The sequence below is a fragment of the Falco peregrinus genome, chromosome 5 (assembly GCF_023634155.1).
Source record: "Falco peregrinus isolate bFalPer1 chromosome 5, bFalPer1.pri, whole genome shotgun sequence".
In the NCBI taxonomy this organism is placed as follows: domain Eukaryota; kingdom Metazoa; phylum Chordata; class Aves; order Falconiformes; family Falconidae; genus Falco; species Falco peregrinus.
In genome coordinates, this window is record NC_073725.1 from 64,591,167 (window position 1) to 64,617,991 (window position 26,825).

Sequence of the window (26,825 nt, forward strand, 5' to 3'; positions counted from 1 at the left end):
CCAGCGTAAGTGTCCAGCTAAGTGGCCGTAATTACAAGGGTCATTGCTTCTTCCCTTGTAGATCTTGGCAAAACATGAGCTTTTGGACTGCTGCCATGTTCCAAGGCATGTTAAAATCAGCACCTTTTAACCACTGCTGAGTGAGCTCTTGTAGCTCTTGAAGGCAAGGGATCGGGTCCTGCCACCAACACAGCTCAGTTTTTGCTGCTCTGTTCTAACTTTCTCTCCCTCGCATGAGTAGGAGGCATTTCCTTCTCGCACTGTTTGCTTCCCAAGTACTGAACATAAGCAGTCATGGAGCACTTCTGCCTTTTCTGCATCATTTATTGCCGATTTCATGGTCATGTCTGGCAGTGTTGTTACCCCAGCAAGTGCCAAACCCTACAGCATTTTGTTGTGTTTTTCCATCGTGCAGGCGCAGCAGCATCAGTCTCTAGGCAGTGGGACGGGGGCCCCAAATATGCCAAGGCTGGCAGGACAGAGACTTTCTGTCCAGGTTTTTGAGGAGGTGCTGGCCTGGGGCCCAGATTTTTACCCTATTAGGAACAGCCAGTCTGGATGTCTGTCCAGGCGGTGCTTTTGGAGGGCCTGGGCCCAACAGTTGGTAGATCAAGTTTTTCCCAGACTCTCTTATTCATTCATACTTTTGTCCCCCCGTGCTTTCCTTTCCCCCTTGCTGGCAGAATACTTGATGTTCTTTCCCTGGTCCCTGCTCCAGAGCAGTTGCACCTGGCTTCTTGCCCCGCTTTCCTTCTCCCCTTCCCCCTCTGGTCTCACCTGGTGCGTGATGAATTGCTGCTAGAAGCAGATTCCCTGGGGAGACGGGACTGGATGGTTAGGGGGGTTCAAGCCCTGAGCATTGGTTCAGATCAGTGGGAGTTAGTTCTGGGTTGGGCTGGTGGGCAGATGGAGCTTCAGGGCACCATTGTTCTCAGGCCCTGCGAGCGTGCTGTGCCTGAAGGCCATGGGATGGGTCTCATGTAAAATCTTGATGGGGAGAGGGGATGAACTGACCCCTCAGCTGCCCAGGACCTGCTCCACCTCCTGGAGTGTGTCCCTGGCTCCATTTGTTTGAATGCTAAGAAAGAATGGTGAGCAGGCAGGAGAATATGCATCCCTTGTGAGACCTACGCCTTGGCATGTTGTTCCGTTGATCAGCCCCTGCCTGTCCAATTGTCCTTGCCTTGACCTCTGGCTGTGCTTTTGGCGGTGGAAGAAGGTCTGTGGGCACAGTGGAAACAGAGCAAGCAGTGTCGAGTGGTGATGAGGCTGGCTTCTGCCTTGTGTTGGCACTGTCTTTCAGCACAAGAAGAGTTGCCCAGAGGGGGTGATTTGGGACAGCAGAGTATGTGATGGGTCCCTCAGAGGATCTAAGCATTTACACCAGCATGTAGAGACCCTTACCTCTGAGAATGGCAGAGGTGCTGTCTGTGGAGGCATGCTGGGGTTGGTGAGGAAAGGGCTCCAGCACTTTTCCTAGGGAAGATGCCGTTGGGAACGCCAGCCTAGAAGATGTTTTCTTGATCCTGATCTTCCTGTCTCTTAAGAGACCAGTCTCCTACAAGGGGTAATGCTGGAGCTGCTCAGGAGGTGCCTGGGCCAAAGACTGAGACTCTTGATGCTTCTCTTTTAGGGCATTCTCCTCAAACGCAGTGGCAAGTCTCTCAACAAGGAGTGGAAGAAGAAGTACGTGACGCTGTGTGACAACGGAGTCCTCACCTACCACCCCAGCCTGCATGTAAGTACTGCGCTGGGTTGGGAGAGGAGTGGGGTGGCACAGAGCAGTGTCCTCCTCCGTGCTGTGGCTGCTGCTGCAGGTCCTCTTGTGGATGCCACAGTCGCAGAGGGCTGCTTGGGAAGGGTCTGGCAGCTGACGAAAGCCCCGGCCGCGCTGGCAGCAGGGCCCTGCAGCCCTCAGCACAGCAGGTGTGTTCGCAGCACTGCTTTCTGCTGCGGTGTGGGGGACACCTCTTCCCTCTCGTGAAGGCTGTCTCTGTGGTGCCAGGCTGGGTGGGAAAAGCTGATAGGAACACGCTCTGCAGAGAATTACGCTAAGTAAATGCATCTTTCTTTTCTCTGTTTCCCTCACTCAGCCTGTTAAAGCAGGGATTGCTGCCTCCCTGCATCTGGGGTGAGGAGCAGGCAGAGGGCTCTTTGCAGCCACAGCTGATGGTGCCATTTGGGTGTGGAATAATTTTCCTGGCTGCTAGGTATTGGGTAATGGAGATGAGGTGCCTGTGCAGAGCCTGCCGAGCTGAGCTGTCACTCGGTGCATCTCTGATCCTCTTCACTGCTTGGCTCAGGCGCACAGCTGCCTCCCCATCCATCTCTGTCGCCTCCCCACTGTGGGGCTAATGACTTCTTCCCCATTCCCTCTTGAGCACAGTTTGCTGCTGAGGCAGCGAGCCACGGACAGGCACACCTGTGACATGGAGGCCACTGCCCCCTCTGCAGAGAGGCCGCGCTGCAGCAGGACAGCCAGGGAGCAGCTGGGGAGCGCAGGGCAGAGCTTTGGAAGCAGCGTGCTTTAGGGGCTGCTGGAGCACCCTCCGGGGCTAAGGGGAGAGGAGCGAGGGGTTGCAGCTCCTGTGCTTCCTGCGTGCTCCCAGGCCCTCGGTTTGCCCCAGATCTCCTCAGACGTATGTGTATTGGAGTGCCCTGAGCCTCAAGTCTTTCTCCTCATTTCTCACCCTGTATCTCTGATTCAGGCTTACAGCGCTCAGTTGTCTGGCTGCTGAGCCACTGAGCCTTTTAACCCTCCTGTCCTTACACTGGAAAGCCAGTCATTGCATTCCCTTGCCTTCGTTTGTGGGAGCATTGAGAACAGGCTTTTTTTCTTTCAGTCTTTGATCCCTGTACCATATTGTGGTTCTGCAGTTCCCTAACTTCATAACCCCGTTTTTGGTCTTTGTATAGAACCAAACTGGGAGGGAATGGCTGCTGCTACTGCCTGCTCTGCGTGTGTGCTCACACACGTGTGTGGGTTTATCACATTTCCATTGTAGACATCGTAGACCATTATTACAATCAGCTGTAGAGGCAGAGTAATTTCTGGGATGTTGTTTAACCGCCCTCAGATGCTGCTGCTGCACACTAGGTTTCTCTCCTTTTTACACCATTTCTTCCTCAGGGGGTGATCTAGATTGATGTCACTTGCTTTCCTTACTTCACTTCTTCAGCGTTTCATTTCATTATTGTGTTGCCCCAAGCAAAAATCTGGTTTGCTTCTACCTGGTGCTACTGGTGATCCACACGGCCCGGTTGCTAAGGAAGGTACGAGATGGGCCTCTCCTCCCCTAGGTTTCACTGAAAGCTTTGAACCTTGCACCCAAGATAGGTAGTGTATTGCCCTATGTGTTTACCTAGGGCAAGGACTAATTATATGCAGGCCACAGAACGAAGAGCTGCTTGCTGCCTGGCTCTGACTTCTGCAAGGATGGGGGTCTGCACGCTCCCTCCGTGCCATTTGGGGATAAGAGCCACACCACCTACCATCGTGTCATGTTTTTTATTGCAATGCTGACAAAGACTTTGGTGAGCAGCATGCTCACAGGGTGACACAAGCAGGGCATGTTAGGGTTGCACAGCCTGGGTCACTAACGGAACCTGTGTTCCTGAGGAAGGGCACACACTGCTTTGTCACTTCCATTTGCAACAGCAGCTCTCAGGCCAGCAGGCACGTGGTGAGTTTAGGTGCCGGCAAGAACAAGTATGCAGATCCTCGGTCAAGGAGACACTCGGCATCCTGAAGTTCCTTTCCTGAGATGTGAAGTCTCAGCTTCAACCCTGCCTCACTCAGGTTGAGTCCGACTGCCTTGTGTCTGGAGATGGCAGAATTCAGGGTGCAGCAGAGGTCCCTGAGGGCATGGCTGGGCACCATTCGAAGGGTTTTTTCCAAGCCCCTGTCAGGATGTCCAAGCCCCAGTGCATTTTTTTGCTGCTTTTGTGTTCCCAATGGCATTTCTTGGCATTATTCAGGGCAATTCCTGCCTAGGCTTCTCTTCTCTTGCACCTCTGTTGTGTTTTCTCCCTGTCCCTCTTGGGATGGGTGTGGGTCCCCCAGGGATCAGCAGCCCTGTCTGTCTTCTTTTTCCTACAGCAGACTTATCTGCCCCAGATATGTCTGTGCCCCATCGGATGGTTACTGGCTGGGTGATACTTCTGATTTTATAAACCAAAAACTTCCTGGCAGGGCTATTCATCTGCTTTTGGGTGTTTGTCACAGTCTGCTTCTGGATCTGTATCTTGACACCTCCAGCCTGACTTTGAAGTTTCCTCACTGGGAGTCAGGCTGAAACTGTGGGTTTACAGTCACAGGCTGACAGAGAGCACTCTGGTGAGCTGGGTCCAGCCCTGAAATCAAGTGTTCTGTGGATTCTCGGTGGAAGCGTATCTGCCTTGACTGTCAGCCTGGGCCAGTGCATGGGTCCTACAGAGCTGTGTGTTCCTGCTGTGAGGTGCCACCTTTGCCTCCTCTTTGGAGCAGTGAGTGGTTTCAGAGGTTTTGCATGCAGAATGGCTGGGGCTGGAGCAGTGGGCAGCAGCTCTTGCTGAAGGCGGGAGCGCCTGGGGGCCTGGTGTCTGGATTCAGCACAGCTTTCCTCCTTGCAACTATATTTTTCTTACCCTTCTGTGAGCGTGTTCAATTTCTATGAAGAGACTGGTGCGGCATCCTATCACTTTCCTAAAGCCTTGGAGACTAAATTCTTCTGCTCATGAGGAAGGCTTATGTGGTTCAGCCCAACTTCACTGGCCAGGCTGTTGTGCTGCACAGAGCTAGAGAGAAAGCATCTCCCATTTTGCAGCCAGTGGAGCCATTCACACAATCACCTTCTGTTAATTCTATCTGCAACATCAATTAAATTGTTTGTAGAAACTAATTGAATGTGGCTTAATCACACATCTTAATAGCTTTCCACGCTTTGAACTCGTTGTTAATTCCAGTAATAAAATGAAATGAGAGAACTGGCTGGGTAATTAGCGAGGAGGCTTGGGAAGAAATTGCTGTTTTATAGCATGTAATAAAAGCAGTGTGCTGGTGACCGCTCTCTCCGGCAGGCAGCCGGCTACCGCAGCAATTGTGCTGAGTTAGGGAAAATCCTTCAGCCCCTCTGAGATTCACTGCCCAGGGGTGCCACCAGGCTCCCACCCCACCAGGAACAACTTGGAGCAGTGTTTGGTTGGGCCAGTATCTCGGAATCGCCCAGGGCACTAAAGGCTGCGTGCATGTCATTTGAGGTCAAGTCACCCAGAAGCTGGAAGCCCAGAAGGGTGTGCTGCCACGCTGCCCTGTCTCTTGGGTTTGCCGTGCAGACTGGATGCCTGCCCAGGGGTCTGTGAAAAGACGAGCATTGAAACCAAGGTGCTGAGGTGCTGCTGCGAGGTTGTAACCCTTGCAGGTTAGTCACCTGAGACCACAGCATTGCACATACAGTGCCCATTCACCTGCTTCTTGGAGCCAAGGACTGGGAGAATGGTTGCTCTTTGCTCTTAAACTGATCTTGTTCTTGTCTTTATCTTCTTGGATATGGAAGCAGACGGGAACCAGCTCTGAGTTAATCTTTTTGGTGACCTCCTTGTGAACTGGAGCGAGCCCAAGCCTCCCTGCAGCAGCCATGGTCTCAGCCTGGATGGTTTCTGCCATTCCTCTCCCCATAGTAGTGCACACCCCCAGCGCAGAGAGCCGGGGGGATGCACCCACATCTTGATGCCTCCCAGGGTCTCTAGCTCAGCTTTCGATCACCCCTCCCTTGAGGTCTGGCCACCGGCAGGGCAGGGCAGTTCCCTTCCATGTGTCTCTGGAGATCACATGGATCAGTCACCTCCTGGGGGCAGGAGCCCAAGGAGGAGCCAGCCGTGTGCGAGGGGGTTAGGGGAGAGCTACAGTGCCCTGTGGAGCAGGGAAGGGGCAGAATACATGGGAAAGGATGCAGCTCTCAGGAGACGTGGAGGGCTGAAGCCTTATTTTGACTGAAAGTTGAGATGCTGTTAATAGACAGAGCAGAGTGATATTAACAGTCCACATGTGGAATTTTTGGTTGTACAGTAGTCTACCAGAAGAAATGGTGGAAGCACCAAGTTTTGAGTAATGTAAAGCTACGCAGGTGGATATACAAGGGACTTACCCTGAGCTGTGTTGGTTTGGGCTTGAGTTACCCTGGGTGTGACCCAAGAGGGAATTTCCAGGTATCCAATTACTTACACTGTGTACTATATTATATTATTAGCTCTTACAGCTGAGTGCTGTGATTAAAAAGACAACGGATGACAGGGAAGAAGAACTGTCTGCCACCTAAGTGCTCTTTTGCTCCATCTAATCTCTGATCCCCAGCCAGGCTTTCACACATGGGCTTGTCGTGGCATCTGACTGTCCATGGCAACATCCCGATGCTATTCATATCAGAGCTGACTAGTTCTGGGCACTGAAAGTGAGACCTGGCACTTCTCCGGAGCCAGTTCTCAGGCACCAGCTAGTCATGGGAAGAAGGCAGGTTGGAGTCAAGGCTCTGCATGCGTGTTGTCAGAAAACAGTTGGCTGTGGACATGGGGGAAGTCGGAGGGTCTGGAATTTTCCTCCTCATCTGCACTCTCTAGCCCATCTGACTTGGGACTTCAGTATAGTGCAAGAGAAACCAGCATGTGGTGAGCTCCCAGCTCACCTCCCAGTTGCTGGCTGACCCTATGTCTGTTAACCAGTTACCACGTGGATGAATGCATCTGGATTTCAGTTTAGGTTATGGGGCTGAGAGGAGAGCTGAGAGGGCTGGGCTGGGGCAGGGCTGATCCTGAACCACTCTGCCTCTCTGCTGTAGGATTACATGCAGAACATCCATGGGAAGGAAATCGATCTGCTGAGAACTACAGTGAAGGTACCGGGCAAGCGGCTACCCAGGGCAACAACAGCAGCAGCACCCAGCGCTAGCCCCAAAGCCAACGGGCTTGTGAAGGAGAGGAGCAGCACGCAGCTGACGGGAGGCACAGGTAAGGGGTGCTGTGGGTGCACAGATCTGGCGGCCGTCCTTCCCTCGGGTGCATCAGCAGTGCCTTGCTTCGCTGAGCTGGCAGCAAAAGCTGTTCTGAAGTTTCTTGCTTTCACCACTCTTGAGAGCGCCTTTGGTGGGTGTTGGCATTTCTCTGTGTGTCTCAGGTAAGCTCCTGTTGGGATTTTATGCTGGTTAGTGTCCAGGACAGAAGAAAGAGTTGAAGGGCTTTACCTAGTGATGTGAACTCCCTGAGAGGAAACAGTCGGGTCCAATGAGCTGCCCTGCGTGGGGGAAGCTGTTCCTCCGTAAACCAAAAGAAATCTCAACCAAGGATGTCCTTTGATCCCTGGAAAGTTGTCTTCTGTTTCTTTCCTTTTCCGTGGCCCTCTTTTTCCTACTTGCTTTCCCCTGGAGAAACACTAATGTGAGGGGCTTGTTTTGTAATTATTATTTTTCTGTGTGCACGTTCAAGCGGCATAGCTGCCGCAGAGACTGGTGAGAGGAGGTGGGGTTGGGAGGCTCTCTGGTTTCTCAGGGGTTCATGCCACACCGCTTACTGCTTCTCCTGCCACGGGAGGTATTTTGCCCTGCCCAGGGGAACTGTTGAACTCCGGGTTTTCCTGCCTGTTTCCCAGGGCACTGACATGCCTCTACTTTGTCCTCAGGGCTGGTATCCTTGGCCAGGGTGGGCAGTTTCCACACGCATTCTTCCCAGGCAGCTGTTGGCAGCAGCCTGGTCCAGCAGGGTATGGGTACCTCTGCACTCTACAGGAACACAAGGGAGTGCTGATACTGCTGCTGCTAAGAGAAACCCTTCGTAACCTGGTACTGTGTGCTGTGCCACCGAGGGTGAGCTTGGGTGGCCACGTATGTCCTTGTTTCTGTTCAGTCCTGCTGTGCATCCGGGTTGTGTCCTGCCGTCAGGGTGTTGTCGGCACCATGCTTCACAGCTTTCTGGAGCTGAGGACTTGTGAGATGGGGTGCAGCTGGAGCAGACGCCAGGAGCTGGCTGGGGTCCTCAGCGTCACAGATGACATGGGGAACACAGCATGCTGACATCGCTGTGTTCGCATGGTATCAAGTGTGAAATAATCAGCCTTTTGAACCCAAGCCGCTGTTTCTGTAGAGTCACCCTGCAGACCAGATAAACTGCCAGCGAATGATTGCAACTGCTGTCTTTTTTGACCAAGGATGCGGAACTCTGCCGGTGCTCTGCTGCAGCTCTCCGCCGCACACTGTCATTTCCCCGCCCCCGCTGTGCCCCCCAGCAGGCCCACCCCAGTGTGTAGCAATTCCTGCCCCTGGACAGAGGCACTTCACAGGCATGCACTTCTAGGGTGCTTTGTCTGAGCTCCCGGAGAAGGTTATCAGAGCTCTAGGAAGAATTCAAAAGCAAACCACAGAAAGGCTTGTGCCAGTGTCAAACCAAATGCTCGCATAACCCTGTATCCGGCTTTCAACAGTCATCTCAGTCCTGTTGGGCTCACAAGAGCAGATTGAGATGTGACTTGATTACTGATTACTGCTGCTTGGAAAAGCAGCACCTAGAAGTGAGCGCTGTGCAAGGACTTTCAGTCTGGTTCACAAAGCTTGAGGAGACGCAGTGCATGGAGCCTGAAGTTAGAGCAATTTATACTTGAGAGGAGATGGAGTTTCCTAGCAGGGAGGGTAATTAAATGTTATAATAGTGTATCTGGAGAGGTAGTGGACTTAGCACTGCTTGAAGCCTTTAAAATGAGATTAGTTATCTTTCTACAAGATATGGTTTAATCCTGCTCACGTGTGCGTCACCACATACATGTGTGTAGGAGACCAGACTGGAGGATACGACAGTCTTTTCTCGTGTAGAAATCTGTGAATTTGAGACCCCCCTGTCCAGCATCTTCTCTTGGGAGCCCTGAGCAGAATAGTGCTACTGTGCTACCCACAGCACATGCATCAGCATGGGGCTCAGTGTTAAGACAGCAACCAAGATTTTATGTGTCTTGGCTTTGGGTGGTTGTCTGCACTGGTCAGAAAGGTTTTTTCTCCTGGTACACAAATGGTAAGATGTTTTCTGAGGAATTTTTTCAACTCGCTCAGATGCCTCCGAGACTGATTGCAGCTGACGATGCAGTCGTCACGGTAAGTGCACTGACATGATAAAAAATCCTCTGAGGTGTCTCATTCATATCCCTGTGTAATGCAGAGTACTGGATTTGGGGTTGGTAAAGCATCTGCCCTGCTTCAAATTAGCAGGGACTTGGCAGTTTTGCTGCCTTTGGGGCTAGGGACGGGACTGTTGCTGGGGTCTGCTGGCCATCTCTCATCTAACACGTGCTTTTGGGCAGCTGGAGAGGGAGTACCTCAAAATCTGCACAGTGCACAAGTTGCGTCTAACAGTGCACAAGTTAATCTTCAGAGGACAGGAGCTCTGGAGACCTGAAGGATTGCTGTCTTACACCAGGAGTGTCTGGGTAAAACTACACGGCCTGTGTTTAGAGTTCAAAACAGGTGGTCCATGGTTTTTTACTGACCCGAGTTCCGCCAAGGTGAGTGTGCTAACTAATGTCCACTATGTGCACAGTCCTTACCCAGGGTCAGGAAAAGAAGTAGTAGATAAAGGGGAGGAGGAGAAAAAAAAGATGAAATATCTCAGAGTGCCCTGTATTTGGTTAAAATACATGTATGCAGCACTCCGGTGATGATTCAAAATAACCCCCAAAGTAGGTACAGGCAGTACAGGCTGGAGCTAAATAAAGTAAGAACGGGGAAGGAACTTACATTTGTGAAACCTGTGGGACTCTGAGCTCAATGGATGATTGTACCCCGGTACTTAAACCTTTAAAAAACGCAACTTTACTGTAGTCAGAGTTGGTTTTATTTTAGATTGCATGTGTTTCCATTGTAAACCCTGTTCTCAGAGGCACAGAACCTTGTCAGGCTTTGCAGCTGCCTTATGTCCACCTAAGGCTTACCTTTTGTGGAACGTACATGCAGATGTGATGTTGTACGTGCCCAGGGAGGCTGTGTGGTCTCCCTCCTGAGGGGTAATCAAAAACTGTCCTGACGCAGCCTGGGGCAGTTGGCTGTGGGTGGCCCCACTTGAGCAGGGGTGGACAGGACAATCTCGAGGTCCCAGCCAGCCTCAGCTGTGCTGGGACTCTGTATTCGTTTTGTCAATGCTGAAAATTTGTCTCCAAGAGCTGTAAAACTTCAGAGATTTGGTGCAGAAATTGTCTGAAAGCAGAAGGTTTGTCCTCAATTAGAAGCTTTCTTTTTTCTTTGTCCCTTGAAAAATATATTGGGATTTGATCAAAGTTTTGGAAGTTGGTTACTTGAAAGCACCTAATCTCCACCTGGACTGTCAAGGGCTCCTGGCAGAGCAATCTCTGCTTTTCTTCACTTTCCAACTGTAATGTCCTCCTAACATTTATTCTTGCATGGAATTTTACTGGTAAAGAGACTGTCTGGAGATGGAAGAGTAGCTGAGATCAAGCCCAGGTTCTGTGAACAGGTTTAGAGCTAACTAAATGCAATAGCATTAGTACAACATACGTGTCTGAGCCCTAAATCAAGCCCTTCAGCATCAAGAGATCCTAAAGGGCAGGCGGCTGGCCATGTCATCTCTGCCCACTCGCACTCCTGGCCCGTGTTGCTAGCAGTGGGCAGCGTGGGGTGCGGGGTGCCTGACCCAGTGGACCGGCCAGGGAAGCGAAGCCCCACGCCTGCACCTCCATGGGCTCGAGTGTCGTGTTCTTCATCTGGGTCTTGGCGCAGGATTTGCTGGTTGTCCATCATGCTCACTGTTCGTGTCCAGGAAGACCAAGAGGACACCTGGGAAATGCCAGCCAAGGAGAGCTTGTCCAGGAACATTTTGGGTATGCCTTCCAGAAGCCTTCCTCATATGCCCGCGTATTTCCGTGGCTCTTTCCTGCCACCTTCTTGTCCCCTGGGTTTTCTTTGGACACTTGTTGCGGACTACCACGGAACCACTTGATGTCTGACATTATGGTTCAGCCATGCTGGCTGCAGAGCCTTTGGGCATTCCTGACATGGTTCTGGCTTATGGCAAGGATTCTCCTGGAGAATGGCCTCAGGAGCAGTGCAGGCTGGCACACAGATTGGGTGCAGCTTTTGAGGAGAGCGAGTTACTGTGTGTAGGCAAAAGCTCAGTTGTGCCACGGGGTCTTGACCAAGGGATGGTGTTCAGTGGTCTCCAGAGGGACCTGTCTGGCAGGTGGCCAGGGCATGGCTGCAGGCTGGCCTCCCCTGCTGGAGCAGCAAACCTTGTGCAAACAGTGCAGCCCTGTAGCTGGCACAGGTCAGGGGCCAGCCTGCACCCCGCAGGCCACGAGAGGGGTCCACCCCAGCCCATGCTGCTGTCCCACACACTACCCCAGGCTGACACAGGCTTTTAAGTGAGGGCTCTGATGGCTTTTGTGTCCACTACAGAAGAATTCCTTTAGTGGAACAGATGTGGTCAGGACCGTGATGAAGTCATTTGTCTGTTCAAGCCACCACTCCTTTGCCCGGGGCAGGAAGGTGTTGCATGTACGTGCTGCATCTTCTGCAGTCGTGGTCACAAAACTTCTTTGGGCCAAGCATCCTACATCAGGAAAAGGAGCGGCCTCACCTTGGGAGACGCGGGGAGGAAGGGGAATGTAACACTGGAAAGCTGCAAGCGTGGAGGGGAGGAACTTGCCTTCATGAGCACACCTGAACAAAACATCTCATCGCTTAGAGGAGAATATATTGTGACTGATGTGCATGAAGGCTAAGAATACGTTAAAGTTATAAGCGATACATGATATAGGTATAAAGAGAGTAAATGCTTCTTATGATTTGTAAAGTGTTACTCTTAATACAAAAAACAGTCCAAGAAGTGCTTTGAGGAGCAAAGGCACTGGTGCCTCAATAAGCCATCGGTACTGCACTGGCATGAAACGGGAGCGCAGGTGGGCCTGGCAGAAGGAGAGAGACACCAGGGACAGCTTAAGGTTACCCGGGGAAGCACGCTGCGGCAGAGAGGGCTGGCTGCCTGCTTCAGCATATGGATTAGTTAGCTCTCTGATGGAGGGGGTGGCCATGCGGATGCTGAACCCCAGCTTTCAGAGCTAGATGGGGGTGCAGACATGAAGTGGTCTGGCTGACGGACACTAAGACAGCATTATGTGTTTTTACTCTCTGTAACAATTTCTTTCTGAACTTGAAAAGTCAGATGGTTTAGCACGGCTTAGTGAACCTTTATTTTATGGTAAGTCTTCCTTCTTGTTGAGGTGAGATGAACTAGGCTGGAAAATTCAGGGTGTATTGCATGGAGGTATCTAGTCAAAACAGAGAAGGAGGCACTGGCACTTGTGGTCAGCTGCACCCTGAGATGTGAGGAGGGTACCCCAAAGCAGGCGGGCAGCTCCTGGTGCTGCCTAAAGGCTCTGTGTAAAATGGGCACTACCTGGGGTCCACCTGGGGAGAAATCCTCCCTAGTGTGTGCTGGTCGGCACCTGCCAAACTCACCTGAAGCCGATGGACACGCATGTCCCCGTCCCGCCAGCCCCTTCTCCCTTCCTCCCCAGCCCGGGTGGGCTGTCCTGCCCCGTGGCCCCCAGGGGGTCCCTGCCTGGCCGGTGCCCAGTGTCTGTGGAACACCCAACCCCTTGGGCTGCATTGCAGCGTGTACGCATGTGGCTCATGCTACAACTGTCCTGACAGATGCAGTCTTGGCATTTTCCAAGTTTTGTTTTCTTAACTTTATTTAAAAGATGCAGGTTTTTTCCCTTTAATACCTTTTTGAACACAGCTAGAAGACTGCCCTTCCTCAAAGAGCAGACTTGCTCTCTGTCCCGTGGCAGGTTTGGACCCTCGCCCTGGCGAGGGGCTGGGGCAGCTGGACACCACTGCTCTCTGAGCAGCCGCCCGCGTGGGAGGCGGGAGGCTCCGCTGGCTGGGAAGATGTGCACTGGGATGTAGGAATAAGGCACTTGTTCCAACAGCTGGTGGATGTGGCTCCTTTATTCCTGACCTCCGCTGTTCTGCCTGTGCTCTCCTCTTCTGCTTGCTTCTTCCTGCTCCCAGCTGTTCTGCCTGCCTGCCTCTCCCACCAGCAGCTCCATCCCTTGCTCGCTTTGCCTCCTCCTCAGCACTGCTGGGACACTGGTGATGGGCAGCCCGAGCACGGAAGATGCATCCTGGTGCTCTCATTCCCCAGAGCTGATACTGCAGCAGCACCAGGTGCCAGGAGAAGCAGTTATTCATGCTGCAAATCAGGCTGCATAGAAATAGGGACGTATACTTACCCTGTTTGTGTCAAAGACTCCCAGAGACTGGGAAGAATCCATCTGTGCGTGTCTGTCTGCCTAATTTTCCACAACTGGAAATGAGACCACCAAAAGCACACAGGTTACTCAAAGCATCCCTGCATCTGAGTTGCTGGGTCAGATGTGTCCTAAAAGGACAGTGATACTTGATAAAGGACTTTTGAAACCACTAGTAGAAATTCTCCACAAGCGACAGGAACTGTGGAGACCCCTAAAGTCTCAAAGGAAGAGCACAAGTGGGTACTGGCCTTTGGGGAAAGCTGAGAAAGAGTTCTTGGCAGTCACTTCTTGGTCTTGTGAATCTCTGGTCAGGTGGGAGTGCTGGCTGTGGTCCAGTGATGAAACGCCTGCATTATCCTGGGTTTTGGGACTGGAGCAGGGCAGGGCCACATGCTGGGCGCTCCAGGCATGGGCAGCTTCTGCGGACCACAGCTGGAGCAGAGGTGCCCAGCAGTGCCCCAGGTGAGCTCTGGGCATGTCGCTTCACAAGGTGGCATGGGTCCCTCGTTGGCCAGGCTGTGAGCAGCACCTTGCAGCATCTCCTGCGCGGGCAAACCCACGTGGTGGTTGGGTTGGAGAGGGCAGGGAAGGGATGTGCAGATCTCGCTACCAGAGCTTAAGGGTGCTGCTTTCTGGGTGTAAATTGGCTGTGAGTATGGAGCCTGGAGATGTTTTCACTGCATGTGTGGCAGTGCTGGTTCAGGTGTCTCCTTCAGATCCCTGCAGGCCCTTATCCCACTGGAATATCACTTCTGTTGCACTCTTCTTCAGGGCTCCCCAGCTGTATCTTTGCTGTAGTTCAGCGTGCTCACCCTTTCTGCTTCTTTGCCCCATCTGTGTCTTGCTTGGTGTTTGTTTCTGGCTTGAAGAATGAGGGCAGCTCTTACTCAGTGTAGACTGGATGAAAAGGAATTTTTTCAGTGAGGGAGGACAGATGGTAGGACAAGAAAAATACAGAGACAATGTCAATCAGTGTGAGGGACCAGTCTTGGCGCAGCTATAGCCCTGAGTCTTGCTTTGCAGAGGTTTGTAGGGACTGGCTGCAAAGCAGTCAACACAGGGGGAAAGGGCGTGAAGCATATTGCCTGAAAATGTGGTATGTGATGCCTGTGCACGTACTGACATGCACACTTAACGTGGCCACGCACAGAGCACACGAGTCTATTCCTTGACACTGCATTGCGGCTGAGCAATGTAAAAGGAAGCCAAGCAGCTGAACGCTGGAAAACCTGAAGCTGAAGTGTAAGGAGAAATCAGCAGATTGCTGAGATTGTGTGGTTGTGAGCAGCTACACGGAGGCATAGCTGACAGCAGAAGGCTGGCTGATCTCACAGGCAGGAGCAGTGCAGATGCTCTACCTCAGCCAGCAGCACTGAGCCTAAGGCAGCCGTCCCAGCGAGGGTTTCTGGCCAGCGCTGCACAGGAGCCAGCCTGGGTGGCTCAGGGGTGGGACTGAAGCACAGAGTGGGAGAGCCAGAGCACGGCCTTAGGGGAGGAGGTTGGAGGAGAAAGCTGTGCCTGTCTCGGTGGTGGCTCGGCAGCTTGCTGAGGACCACAAGCCTCCTGAGGGATTTGTGCCAAGCCATGCGGGAGGGCTGCCCCGGAGTCTCTGTTGCAGAGGAGGACAAGCAGAAGGAGCCGAGTTGGTCTCAGTGCTGACATGGGAGCTTAAGCACTAGAGTCTTCCATGTGGGGCAAGAGTTGGAAGGGGCTGAGGCTGCTTGGTTGCCTTGGCCCTGAGCAGTCCACATGGTGTGACACGTGTCAGGGCAGGCTGCGTGGGAGCCCTTCTCCTGCTACAGGGTTACCTCTGTAGCCAAAGAAGAGCATTTTCTTCAGCGTGTCTGTGGTGGTGGTGGAGGCACTGCCTGGTCTTGTCTGATGCTCACATTTGCTCTGAAGTGAGGAGGGTCCAGCCGTCCCTGGCTGAGCTGTGAGCGCCTGCATTGATGCACAGCGCCGCTGGCTAGAGCTGCTGGCCATGCTCCTCGGGCACAGGCAGGAGAGCCCTCAGTGTGCGGTGCCCAGGCAGCTGCCCATGCCCCTTGGCTGTTGTGCCGGCTGGGGTGGTGGAGAGCCTGTGCTGGCCTCGGCCGCACCACAAAGCACCTGGGACCCCAGCCTGGGCTGGAGGTGGTGCTGGGCTTCCAGGTGGCTGCAGGATTTTTGCTGGGCTCGTGCTGATGACTAGCAGCACACTTGGCTGTTGTTCCTGGAGCAGGTAGCCCCGGAGTGTGTTTGCACCAGGCCGGCAGGAGGAGAGCGTCGTGCTGGTGCCGGTGCTGCCTGGCCAGCGGTGCTGGGGGAGATTGCGGCAGCGGGCCCCCCCTCTGCCTGGCCCGGTGCATGTGCGCTGCCCCCCGATGCTCTGCCTCTGCAGAGTGAGGGATTGGCTCCCCCAGGCCGGGGTTGCTGAGCCTGCTGTGATCATGTCACGTCGGGCTCCGTCGATGTTAACATCTCATTATCTTTGTTACTGTAATTACATTATCCGCTGCTTTATGCAGAATTATTCTCCGAGGACTAATTGATGGATCCATGTTTAATTCATTAATCATTAGCATCAAATTCGACAATTACAGTGCACACTGATTGTGGAATTTCAAATGTAATGAGGGAAGAATTAACAAAGAAAAGGGAAAACCTGTTTCTCTGGCATACCGCTGCTCGCCATGGGGGACAATGACATTGAGGGAAGAAGAGGCAGCAGAGAGCAGGGTGACGCAGGTCATGGCAGACAGGAGGCTGGTGGGATCATCCTCTGCCTTTCTCCTGGTTGTGGCTGCTTAATGTGTTCTTTCAGGTCAGAGCAGGGTCATTGATCTCCTGTGAAAGAATGGATATTTAGGTAGAGGAGGAAAAGCTCAGCTCTCACTTGTGGAACAAAGTTGCCTTCCCCACCCTGCAAATAGCCTGTGGGTGCAGGAGCAGTGCATCTTACCTTGCTGTGGCAGGTTTCCAGGATTACCAAGACCATCCCCAGTGTACACATGTGCTCACACACTGCGGGGAAAGCCAGCTGGTCAAGGTATGGTGTCTTTAAAACGAACTTGCTGCTCCCATCGTTTGGCCAAAATCCCGTGGCTGGTCTGTTCCCTGCATGGTGCATAGGACCTGCTCTTAAAATCTGTGGCTACCTCTCGGTTTCAGTATTTCCTACTCTGGGGCAGGAATCCTCTTGTCGTTTTGGTGCCTGTGAACTAGTTAGAAAGAAAACCAGAGCAGTCTTTCCATTCCTGCCCCATCAGCCAGTGGACCTGCTCAGGACCAGGGCTGGTGCAATACCCCTGCACAGCTGTTTCAGTGCCAGATGTGGATACGCTTCTTCCCTCCCTTCAGACGTGCTACTGCAGGGTCTCGTTGTCTATGGAAATGGGCAGCTTCTGCTTCATCTTTCGGTGATCCTTGTCACTTTGCTCAGTCTGAGGATGTAGACAGGCTTTGCCTGGCACCTTGTGTTAAGTCAGTTAAATACCCGGGGACACTCAGTTTTCTATTGTCAGCTTTGATGGAAAGGTTGGAACGGGCTGCCAGCTTGTGCCCATTCAGCTTCAGTGCAGTGCAGTTCAATATAAACAGAGGCTTCCAGCTTGCTTTTCCTGGCTACCACAGCTCCCTTGGTGGCAAGCAGTTCTGCAGACAATGGCAGCAGCAGCATCTTCCAAAGTGGCCAGGGTGCATGCACAGGGCCGAGAGATCCGCTTCCAGCTGGGCTCCCATCACCTCCTGATGTCTCTCTGAGTGGGGCCACATGCTGCTGGCTGGGAGCCAGATGTTAAACCACCGCGCGCCAGGATTTTGGCTAGCTCCCTTTGCTTTCTGTTGAGTCCACCTGGAAAAGTTCAATGTTAGTTGCTGCTGTTCAGCCAAGGGCCAAGAACTGGGATGGGGGGGACGCCAAATCTGAACGGAAGAGGGTGCGGGTCTGTGTTCAGTGTTTGCTGGTGCGGGACTTTTATCCTTCCCAATAATATGTTAAAGGGTTGTTTGTAGTCTGAAGATGAAGCAGAGATCAGATATTTAGTAAAATTTATCTGTAATTAATATTTTGCATCATGAATCATGTATAAAATACTGCAAATTCATATGTATATTACAACTATTATAAATTCACTATAACATTCATATGGTAACATCTTACGAATGTTTATCTGGCTGCTTGAAGTAGGAGGAATGAATCCAAATGGGAGGCTGGGAGCCATTGCATTCAAGGACTTGCACTGGGTAGAAGCTAGAAATTGTCAGGACCTCACAGGGGAGAGGAGTGCATTGGGAACTTGAAGGGATGACCTGAGGCAGGACAGTTCCAGCAAACCTTGGCACCCAGTTCTTGCAGAACTTCAGGCAGAAGCCTGAAGGACTGAGAGATGCTGCATCAGCTTCAGGTTTTATTTGCTAGGCTTATGCTAGAATTAGGATGAATTTCATGTTTCCAAGCCTTGTAACTCCATTCTCTCAGCAATTATTTATTTCTATAGAAGGAAGACTGAGGCAAAGAGAAGATAAAGCCAAAATTGTCAAAAGCGTCTGCTAAGGATGTGCCCCCAGTTTAAAGCCCAAGAATTGCTTTTTCTTTCCCAAGAACTTAACTGTTTTTTCACCTTTAAAGTATAGCTGTGAACAGTGAGCTCCTGTTTGTTAGTCCTCAGTCTCCACCTGGGCACTTGGAGCAGGAGGAACACATGATTAGTGGCTGGTTTTGACGAGTGTTGGTGTAAGTATCTTGAACTTCTGGCTGTTCGGGGAATTTTGCAGTGGTGTATGGATTAGATCCCCTGTCCCCAAAGGAAATGCTCAGTTCCTTAGCTTTGGGCTGCCCCTGCTTTTCCTGCTGCCTTCTGCATTGTTCTTTAGGGCACGTTGATCCTGCAAGAAATTTTTTGGAGGTCTTGAAGGTTAACAGACCACCTCGCTCCTCATCATCATCCCCATTATCTTCAGGTGTATGCTGGCCCCCAGTCTGCCAATTCATCTCCAGCCCTCCACCCTTCATGTGGGCAGGAGATGTGCGAGTGCTGGCCTGTGCCACGATCTCCTTCGTGCCTTGGTGAGGTGGTGCTTGTGTAGTGCTGCTGGTTGGCGTGATCGTACCGTGCTGAGCTGTGTCTCCACTGTAGGGGAGTACACTGTAGGGGATGGGACTTTTCGGGCAGCATGGGTGAAGATGTGCTAGCTGCACCGTACCCATTGCCGGGGGCGCAGGGAGCATAGCCCAGTGCAGTTCCAGCCTGGTCTGGGCACCTGGGTGTGCAGCAGTGGTTGGAGCATGTTGGGCGCAGTGCTGTAGCAGGTGTTCTTGTTTAGTTTCACCTGAAAGGCATCCATTTTGTGCACTCAGAGGCCACTCAGACACATGAACCAAAGGCCCCGGCCTGGCCTGAGCTCAGCACCGCTGCAGACTTGACTTGGAGGCTGTGCCACCTGGCCATGGCTCCCTCGGCCGTGTGCCCAGGTGGAGCGTAGGCGGCACTGTCCACTTGATCCCAGTCCTGCATGCCCCTGTGAATCACAGATGTGGGCCCGTTCGGAGCACAGGACCTCTCCCAGTGACTCCCATGGCAGGGTTGGCTAACGTAGGGTTAAACCCTCAGTTTGCCAAGGTGTTACCTGTGGTTGTGGGTCAGTCAGCGTTGGCTGTTCCTGCACCACCTCTGACTGGCAAACTGGTGATTCCAGGATGAGTGCCCTCTCCCTGCTCAAGGGACCCAGTTGCCTGTAACATCTTTAGTGATTTACAGTATTCCATACACCGTAAAAGTGTTAATGTTCTGTGTGTTTTACGGAACTTTGGCTCATCCTCAGCTTTTGATAAATGCCACAGGGTCTCTGTGGATGTGCTAGTAGATGGCAGACCCAGGAGCGAGGTGCTTGCCAGCCGTGTCTCCGAAGGCTGGCCATCCTACTGCCACCTTGTCAGCTCTCAGGCTCCAGGGTTATGCAGGTCTGTGACAACTCGAAGACTCAGGTTGTCTCTTTGGTTTTGTTAGGGACTCCTGGGGTGACTGGCAAACTGCCTCTCGTGGTCTCTCAGTTTTTTCGTATGCCCAACAAGACGGCTATGCACAGCGTTCCTGCTTCCCAGAGGGGCACAGCAGCCCTGACACTGCCACGTCCTCCCTGCGGATCCCAGGGGCAAAGCACAGCACTGTTGTTGTGCTTCCTAAGTTCTGAGCAAGGCCACAGTCACACAGTGTTATCAGGATGTGCCAGGTCTCGGTGGTGATAGTGATGGCAAACAGCCGAAGGATGAATGTGAAATAATCTGAGGAGCTCATAGGGCTGAACCCTGATTTTGTGACAACAGTAGTATTTATGGTCTTGCAACGTATTGCGTCCTTAGGTTTTACCGTGGTTTTGTCTGCCTTTAGGCAGCCAGCTGACTCACTCCAGCTTGTAGGTAGGCAGTGGAGTGATTTTTCCAGAATGAGTCTGTCCTTGTGGGAGGAAGGAAGTGCTTTCTTCTAGGGGTGAAATCAGGTACACTGGGGTGTTTGAGATTTCTCTGGAGTGACGAAGGTGTGTACCAGTACCAGCTCTGAATTGGGGCATGCTGTGGCGCATCGGCGGAAAGGGCTGGTCTGTTGGTTGTGGGTTGGAAAGGCATACTGAGCTGCTCCTCTGGGAGATCCTGTGCTCGGCATGAGTGTGCGGAGCTGTTACAGAGTTGTGCAGATTGGATTGTGCGTGCACCAGCCAAGAGAGGAGAGATGTGGGAATCTCTGTGAGACAGAGCAACAAGGAACAACGCAGGTGAAACCCCTTGCAGAAACTCACAGTTTGTACACAGTCCACAGCAGCTCCTCGCCTGCCGGTCCACATCCCTCCACGGTCTGTCCTCATTGCATCTGAGGGCTATTTTATCTGCACTTGAACCATTACGTGGAAGTACTGGTAGCCTGTTCGGTCATACAAGACCACCATTACCATTGTATCATTTTCAGCTTCACCGGTGACTTTGCAGATGTTTGGAAAGACACTACCATTCTCATTCCCAGAGAGCTGATGACCCACCTACCTTGAGCATATTAAGTAGCTTCATCTATCGCTTGGTTTCCAAAGGGCTCATGCTCCCCTTGTCAGAGCATGACTCCTCCGTGGAGCTGGTGAGCCAGGAATTGTGCTTGGGAGCAGAGTGGCACGCTCCCACTGTTCCTAGGAGCCACAGAAGCTGTCACCAAGCCACGAAAATGAGGTTTCACCTCCTGCCCAGTGGCTGGGGTTCTTTACAAGCATGGGGAGAAGGGCAGCACCTTCTTGCTTCAGACCTGCTCTTCTTCTTGTGGGCTTCATTTGCCAGAAATCTGGATGCTGTTCTTCGTTTTGACCTGCCAGTTGTCAGAGGTTTGTGTCCAGAACCTGTTCTGTCTTGGTGCATCTTTTTTCGGAGAGCTGCTCAGCCATCCCTCTGCTTTGTATGTCCATCTTGCTGCTTGGGAGGTGTGAACACTCAGTTCACTGAACTTCTAGGTTGGGCATCACAGACACACTTTAGAGTTTTCTCAAAAGAGCTTCTCTGGTGTGCAACAGACTGCTCTGTCTGTTTCTCTTTGGTTTTCACCTTCATCCACAGCTGCCTTCCAGCATATTCAACCCTTCTGCCTTTTGCCCTTCAGACCATGGCCATGGCATGGCTCACAGGGCAGCAGTCGTGTTCTCCAGGAGTGTGCGGGGTAAGCGTGCCACGATACAACTTGAGGCGCTGACCTCAGGCTTCAGTCAGACGGCAGAGCATCGCTCTGGGGGGCTGCCGTCACCTGGCGCACCCCGTACCCAGGGGAGCTGCGGGACCTCCTCAGGTCTCTGCTCCACGCTGTCCTTCGGGGAGCCCAGCCTCAGTGGCTCCAGCACCCCACACGGTGTCTTGCCTCTAGCCACAGAGCACGAGCCCCGGTGCCCCTGTGAGAGGGACCTGCAGGTGCAGCCTGCGCTGTGAGGTGGCCGCTGGTGGTGCCTGGGGTGGGCTGCCCTCTGCCCACCCGGAGCTCCTGGTCCTCGGGCCGAGCATGCCAGGAGCAGCACGGGCAGCGGGGAGCTCGCGGGAGCCGTCGGAGCACGGGAGGGAGCTGCCAGTGCTTCCTCCCCTCCCTACCCCGACTCTCTCTGCCCTCCCTGATGGGAAACCAGAGATTGATTTTCTCCGACCCAACAGTATAATCACTAACCCTAATTAGAGATAATTACTTGGACTTGATACACTTATTACTTGCTAGAACACTAAAGGAGCTGTGCATTGCAGGGCTGAACAGGGAAAAGGGCCTCAGAGAAAGTGAGGAGGAGAGGAGCAGAGAGGAGAAAAGAACCAGGCAGACAGAACGCTGTGATGATCAGAACCCTGCCCAGGGACGATGAAGGTGCCGAGGGAAGCCAGATGGGCATGCGGCTTCGTCGCACAGGGGCAGCAAGCCAGACCCATCGGCTGCAGTTGTAGATGGAAGCATCCTGCATTTCTGAACATCTGGCTCTGGGTATCTTGCACAGGGCACCTGGAAAAATGAAGAGGGTATACTTAGTAGCCACCTGTGAAAATCTCAGTATAAATAACATGCCCTACATTGCCAAGGAAGACTGGGGTGGCAGGGTAGCTGGTATTCTCCTGGGGTGGACTGAGGACCTTTTCCAGAAAACCATGCTTTCTCTTCCATTTGGACCACGCTTGAGCTGCAAGAGGCAGAGGGGCAGCGGAGCAACTTCCTGCAGGCAACAAACTCATGCCCTTTCTGCTGTCACCCTGTCTTCCTGCCAGCTCGTCCCTTCCCGAGCACAGGCTGCCGCTCCTGCCTTGATTCCCGCTTGCTGACCTCTCCTCTGCCACCCCACACTGCGGGCACGTGGGCCCGGTGCCTGGGGTCGTTGTTGTGCTGCTGGACAGTCAGGTGCCCCAGAGGAAGGTGCAAAACCCCTTTGCTAGCAGGCAAGTCGAGTCATCCCATTACGGGCTTGCTCCAAATAGAGCAGTGCTTGCCCTGTCCCCTCCAAGGAACCTGTGCAGAACTTTAAGCAGATCCATGGTCTCCCTGGGTATTGTGCACGCCGGCTGGTTGTGTTGCTGTACGCCTCTGGGCAAAGCACGCAGGGGTGTATAAAATGTTATGAGTGAATAGCTTTAGAAACAGGAGTTACGTAAGAAAATATAATACAATTCTAGCGTAAGCTGAATGGCCTTTTCGGTTGCCAGCATTCGTGAGCTGTGTGCAAATGCAGTTTTTTCATCATTGACTGCAATACTTGTCCAGATCCACAGTTTGCTTCTGCAGCAAACCCAGAAAGTTCTGAGTTTGTTTCCTTCCTTCCTGCAATTTTGTATTAGGCTTCCTGCTTCTGACTGTAAATGCAAATGGTGATTTGTATTGTTGCAACCTGTTGTGAGTGTCTGTCTCCCACCGTGGTCTTGCTGATCTCTTTTGGGCTTTTTGGCTACACAGAAACTTTTCTGGTTTGTATTTTAAACAGTATTACTTATACATTACTTTCTGCAGTTGGTGATTTCAGGTTTCTACAGAGACTGTAAGTGACACCTCTGGTTGTATTGACAGATCAGGAGAGAGATCCAAGACAAGGACCATCACGCACTCCCCTCTGCTCATTCCCAGTGCTTTGGTTTGCGTGTCTCAGAAACAGTTTCTGAAGTATTTCGTTATAATGTGTTGGAGAGGAAATTAGTTATTGTGGTAATAGTCACTGCAGAACTTCTAGCCAAGTGACACTAAAGCTTCCTCAGACTTTCTGAATCCTGCTGGTTCAAACAATGCAGCCCCCATGGAGAATGCCATAGTTACCTTCATCTAAGCAGCTGAGAATGAATCACAAAACTACAGTTTAGTAGTGGCTTAGCTAAAAGTAACCTTGACTTTGTTGTACTGGTCTTCAGGCAGAGTAAAATTCAAATCAGAAATACAGAGTATTAAATACACACATGCACAGACACACACACAAAACTATAAATCTGAGCCAATTTCACAAAGCTGAAAGCAATTATGAGCCAGATCATTTGGGAGAAAGAACTTAAACAGAAAAAAAAAAAGTGAAGCATAATTAGGAGTTTTTAAAGAACATTTTACTGGATACTAGAAAGTTAAAATCAAAAGGAAGGTTGCAGCGCTTTAAAATGTACAAATCTGGGTTAAGAGGAGATGTAAACTGTTCACTCTCTCTCTGCCCAGATAGTGAAGAATGCACAGGAACAAAAGCAAGTGGACGGGAGCAAGCTGTATTGTGCTAAAGTATTTTGTACATCTGTGTATCTGCATGTATACAAAAAGCAATAAAAATAACGGCAACATAATACAGTAATCAGTAAGTATTGAGCAGCAGTTGCAAGCCCCGGTAGGTAGTAGTTGGTAACACCGGTGTGGTCCTCATGGCCAGCTGGAACCACGGGTGGAGGCTCTCTCTGCCATTTAGCCCTTTGCCAGAGCTCTGCAGATGAACATCCGCCACGAGTGATTAATTATGAGCAGCCCTCAAAGTGACCCTTTTGGCTTTGTGGGAAGCATTCCGGCTCCTGACGTTCCCAGACTTGCTCTGGTTACAACCGCACAAAGGGTTTGTTTCATCGTTTTATCTGGGTTCATTGCTTGTGGGGAAACCATGTACCTTGTGCCTGGCCAGCTTCCCCAGACCACGCCGAGTACCGGTTGCATTTAGGGAAGGAGTTAAATGCATTTAGCAGAGTATGCTGTTGACTAAGAACTTGGAAACAAAGTCACCAGCAAGGTAAGAATACCGACACGCCACAGTTGCTGGGTGCAGCTCCCCACCACCTTCCCTGTGGGGACATCAGTGCCTCAGCTGAGGGGATGGCTGGCACTGCCATCCTGCTGCCTTTCTCCTCCAGGGAATTTTCTCTTTCCCTCTCTGTCTTGTAGCTGCTTCACTTTAAAAAAAGACAGATCTTGCATCTTGGTTCCTCCTCCAACACAGATGCAGATGGAGGAGCCCACAGCAGTTCCTGGGTCCTCCCTGGTGCTTTTTCCCGTTCTTGTCTCAGTGGTGCAGCCTGGGAATGCAGCGGGGCCTCGGCTGCTGCTTGATGCGCTCTGACTTCACGCTCGTCCTGTGCCTTGTACTTGGTGAGCTGCTGCTGAAGCGGCTTGCTTGTCCACAGCATCTTGGCCACCGTGTGACAGGATTTTCAGCCTGTGAATCATGAGAATAGTCACTGTTCGTATAGTTTACTGAGTTCATAATCTTCAACTTTTACATGTTCCATGGAGACTCTACGTAACTTACAAATAAAAGTGATGGATTTAGTACCTGAAATTGATTTCTCAGCTCACCTTCCCCCTTCTTGGCTAGTGTCAGGAGCCTGCAGTACCGTGGTTGCACAAGAGGATACAGAAAAGGTAACCAGCAGAGTTAAAGACAGTGAAAGTTGGGTTTTTTCAAGTGTATTAGAAACTAATGAATCCTAAAACTAGCATTCGTTCCTTACTGTATAGAAATAGTAGAATGATTAATAAAGGAGGAAAAAAAAAAGTGTTCAGTGAGCACTTCTGTTTGGTGTCTGGGAAGACGCAAGGTGATGTATCTTACCACAGAACGATGAATTCTTCATCTTCCAACTGTAATTAGGAAGCATATTAAACAGCAGGTAGGAGATTTAGACATGTTTGAATCAGCACGTCTGAATTATTTAATTCAGGAATTCTAGAAGACATGGTCAAGGTCTTTCTGACATGTTGATGGTGACTGTCAATTTTGGGATGGAGAGGACTTCTAGAGGGCTGAAGTTCATGCATTTCATATGTCCACGGTACGAGAACGAAACCGATGATTGGAAAGGACTCAGAGAATACCTGTAAGAACAATGAAATGCTTGCAAATGCACCTTTTAGGGAATGATTCAAGGAGCTTGATTTGTTTAGTTTATCGGAGAAAAGGTTAAGAGATTATTTCAACACCATCTGTAAGTACCTGCATAGGAGCAAGAATTTGGTAATAGAGAGCTCTTTATCAGATAAAAATAAACCGAGATCCAATGACGGGTAGCAGAAGCAAGACAATTCAGACTGGAAATAAGGTGCAGTTTTCAACAGTGAGTGTAATTAACCACGGGAACTACTTATCAAGAGCTGCTGTGATTTCTCTGCCACTGACAATATTCTAATCAAGATTAGATTTTCTAAAAGATAGGCTGTAGTTCAGGCAGGAGTAAATTAGTGGAAGACCTATGGTGTAATTTTATGCTATGCAGAAAAGATCAGACAACCAGAGGGCTACTTGTGGCTGCTTCTGACTCCCTCTCCCCATGTACTCTCGCTGGCTCTCCTGGCGGATTCGCCTCTTCCCACACATCTCTGGCCACCCTCCCATGGCAGTGGAGCTGTGTGGTGAGCGGATGAGGTGTGCTGCAGCAGGCTGCATGGGCTCTGCGCAGTGCTCGGTGCGGGCACAGCTCAGGCTGGAGGGACACTGAGTGGCTGCGGCTGCCTGCGGTTCCTGGGCTGTCAGCGTGCTCTTTGTGCCTGGGGATTTTGCATCACTGTTCACAGGCTTCTGGGGTTTGTTGGGGTCCTGCTGACCCTGTACGTGGAGCTGGTCGCCATCTGAACCAGAGATGAGTCTGCTGTGCCGGCTTGAGATGCCTTGGCTCATCTGGGTTGTGGCTAGGAGATGGGAGTATAAAACGGTAATGGTGTCGTGGCCAGCTCTTCCCATCCTGCTGCTGGCAGCTTGGGTTTTCCTCCCTTCCACCCAGAGATGCCTGGACTACGCAGAGCTGTTTTTCCTGGCAGTTCGTACCCACTGTGGATTAGCTTCGGTAGGAGCTGGGGCGCTACAGAGGCACTTACCATGTGCATATGTCCAAAAACGCGCTCTCCAAATGCAGTGCTAAGAAAGGAGGACGATTCCCCAGTGTCAGAGCATCTGTGAGGCCCAGTGAAAGGCAATGGCTCCCACTGTGTGCAAGCTGGCAGATCTGATGGCCTTGCTCAGAAGCAGGGCTGGGAAACCTTGGTCGCCTGCAGTTTGGATCGGTGATTTCCCACAGGCATTTGCTGTTAGTGGAGCTGGGAAGGACACGTGTCATCCCAGGACATGCCCTGCCATGCCTGTGGGGCTGTGTAGGTGCTCGGCATTGTTGCCACCTCCCAAGGAGAACTTGGAAGTTAATGTCTTTCAAATGGCACGTCTCCATCCTGGTGCTCCTGGTTGATAAGAGCTAGCCTACGTGTTTTGGCCTTGTTGCTGGTAGGAATTGTTCAAGAGGAAGGGAGCAGCTATGTCCAGCAAAACAGCAGGCAGTGCTTTGTTCAGAAAACCAACCTGATGGAGACTCTTCTGGCTCTGGACCTGCTCCGGGGGTGGGGGCAGCTCTGGGAAAGGCAACCGTGGGGTGCTCCCAGGACAGCTGCATTCCTGTGCACATGGCAGCTGACCGCCCATTGACGGAGAGTGGTGAATTATGTCTTTACCAGCGGGGATTTCACAGGCAGTCAGCTTAACCAGGCTCACTGGCTCTCGCCTCCCCAGAAGAACTGGTTGGTTTCTCACAAGTGAGGAGTTTCCCACCAGCTGGAGGTGGATCCCGGTCCAGCGCGCTCCA

The 26,825-nt window shown here is 51.7% G+C and overlaps 1 protein-coding gene across 2 annotated transcripts in view; it reads left to right on the top strand.

Moving 5' to 3' along the window:
* Positions 1–26,825, top strand: part of AGAP3 (ArfGAP with GTPase domain, ankyrin repeat and PH domain 3) — a 148,306-nt gene that overhangs the window by 93,344 nt on the left and 28,137 nt on the right. For both annotated transcript variants that reach the window (XM_055803964.1, XM_005230913.3), the window contains exons 10-11: positions 1,634–1,738; positions 6,813–6,981. In XM_055803964.1, coding sequence (XP_055659939.1) covers positions 1,634–1,738; positions 6,813–6,981 — 274 coding nt within the window. The remainder of the gene's footprint in view (positions 1–1,633; positions 1,739–6,812; positions 6,982–26,825) is intronic.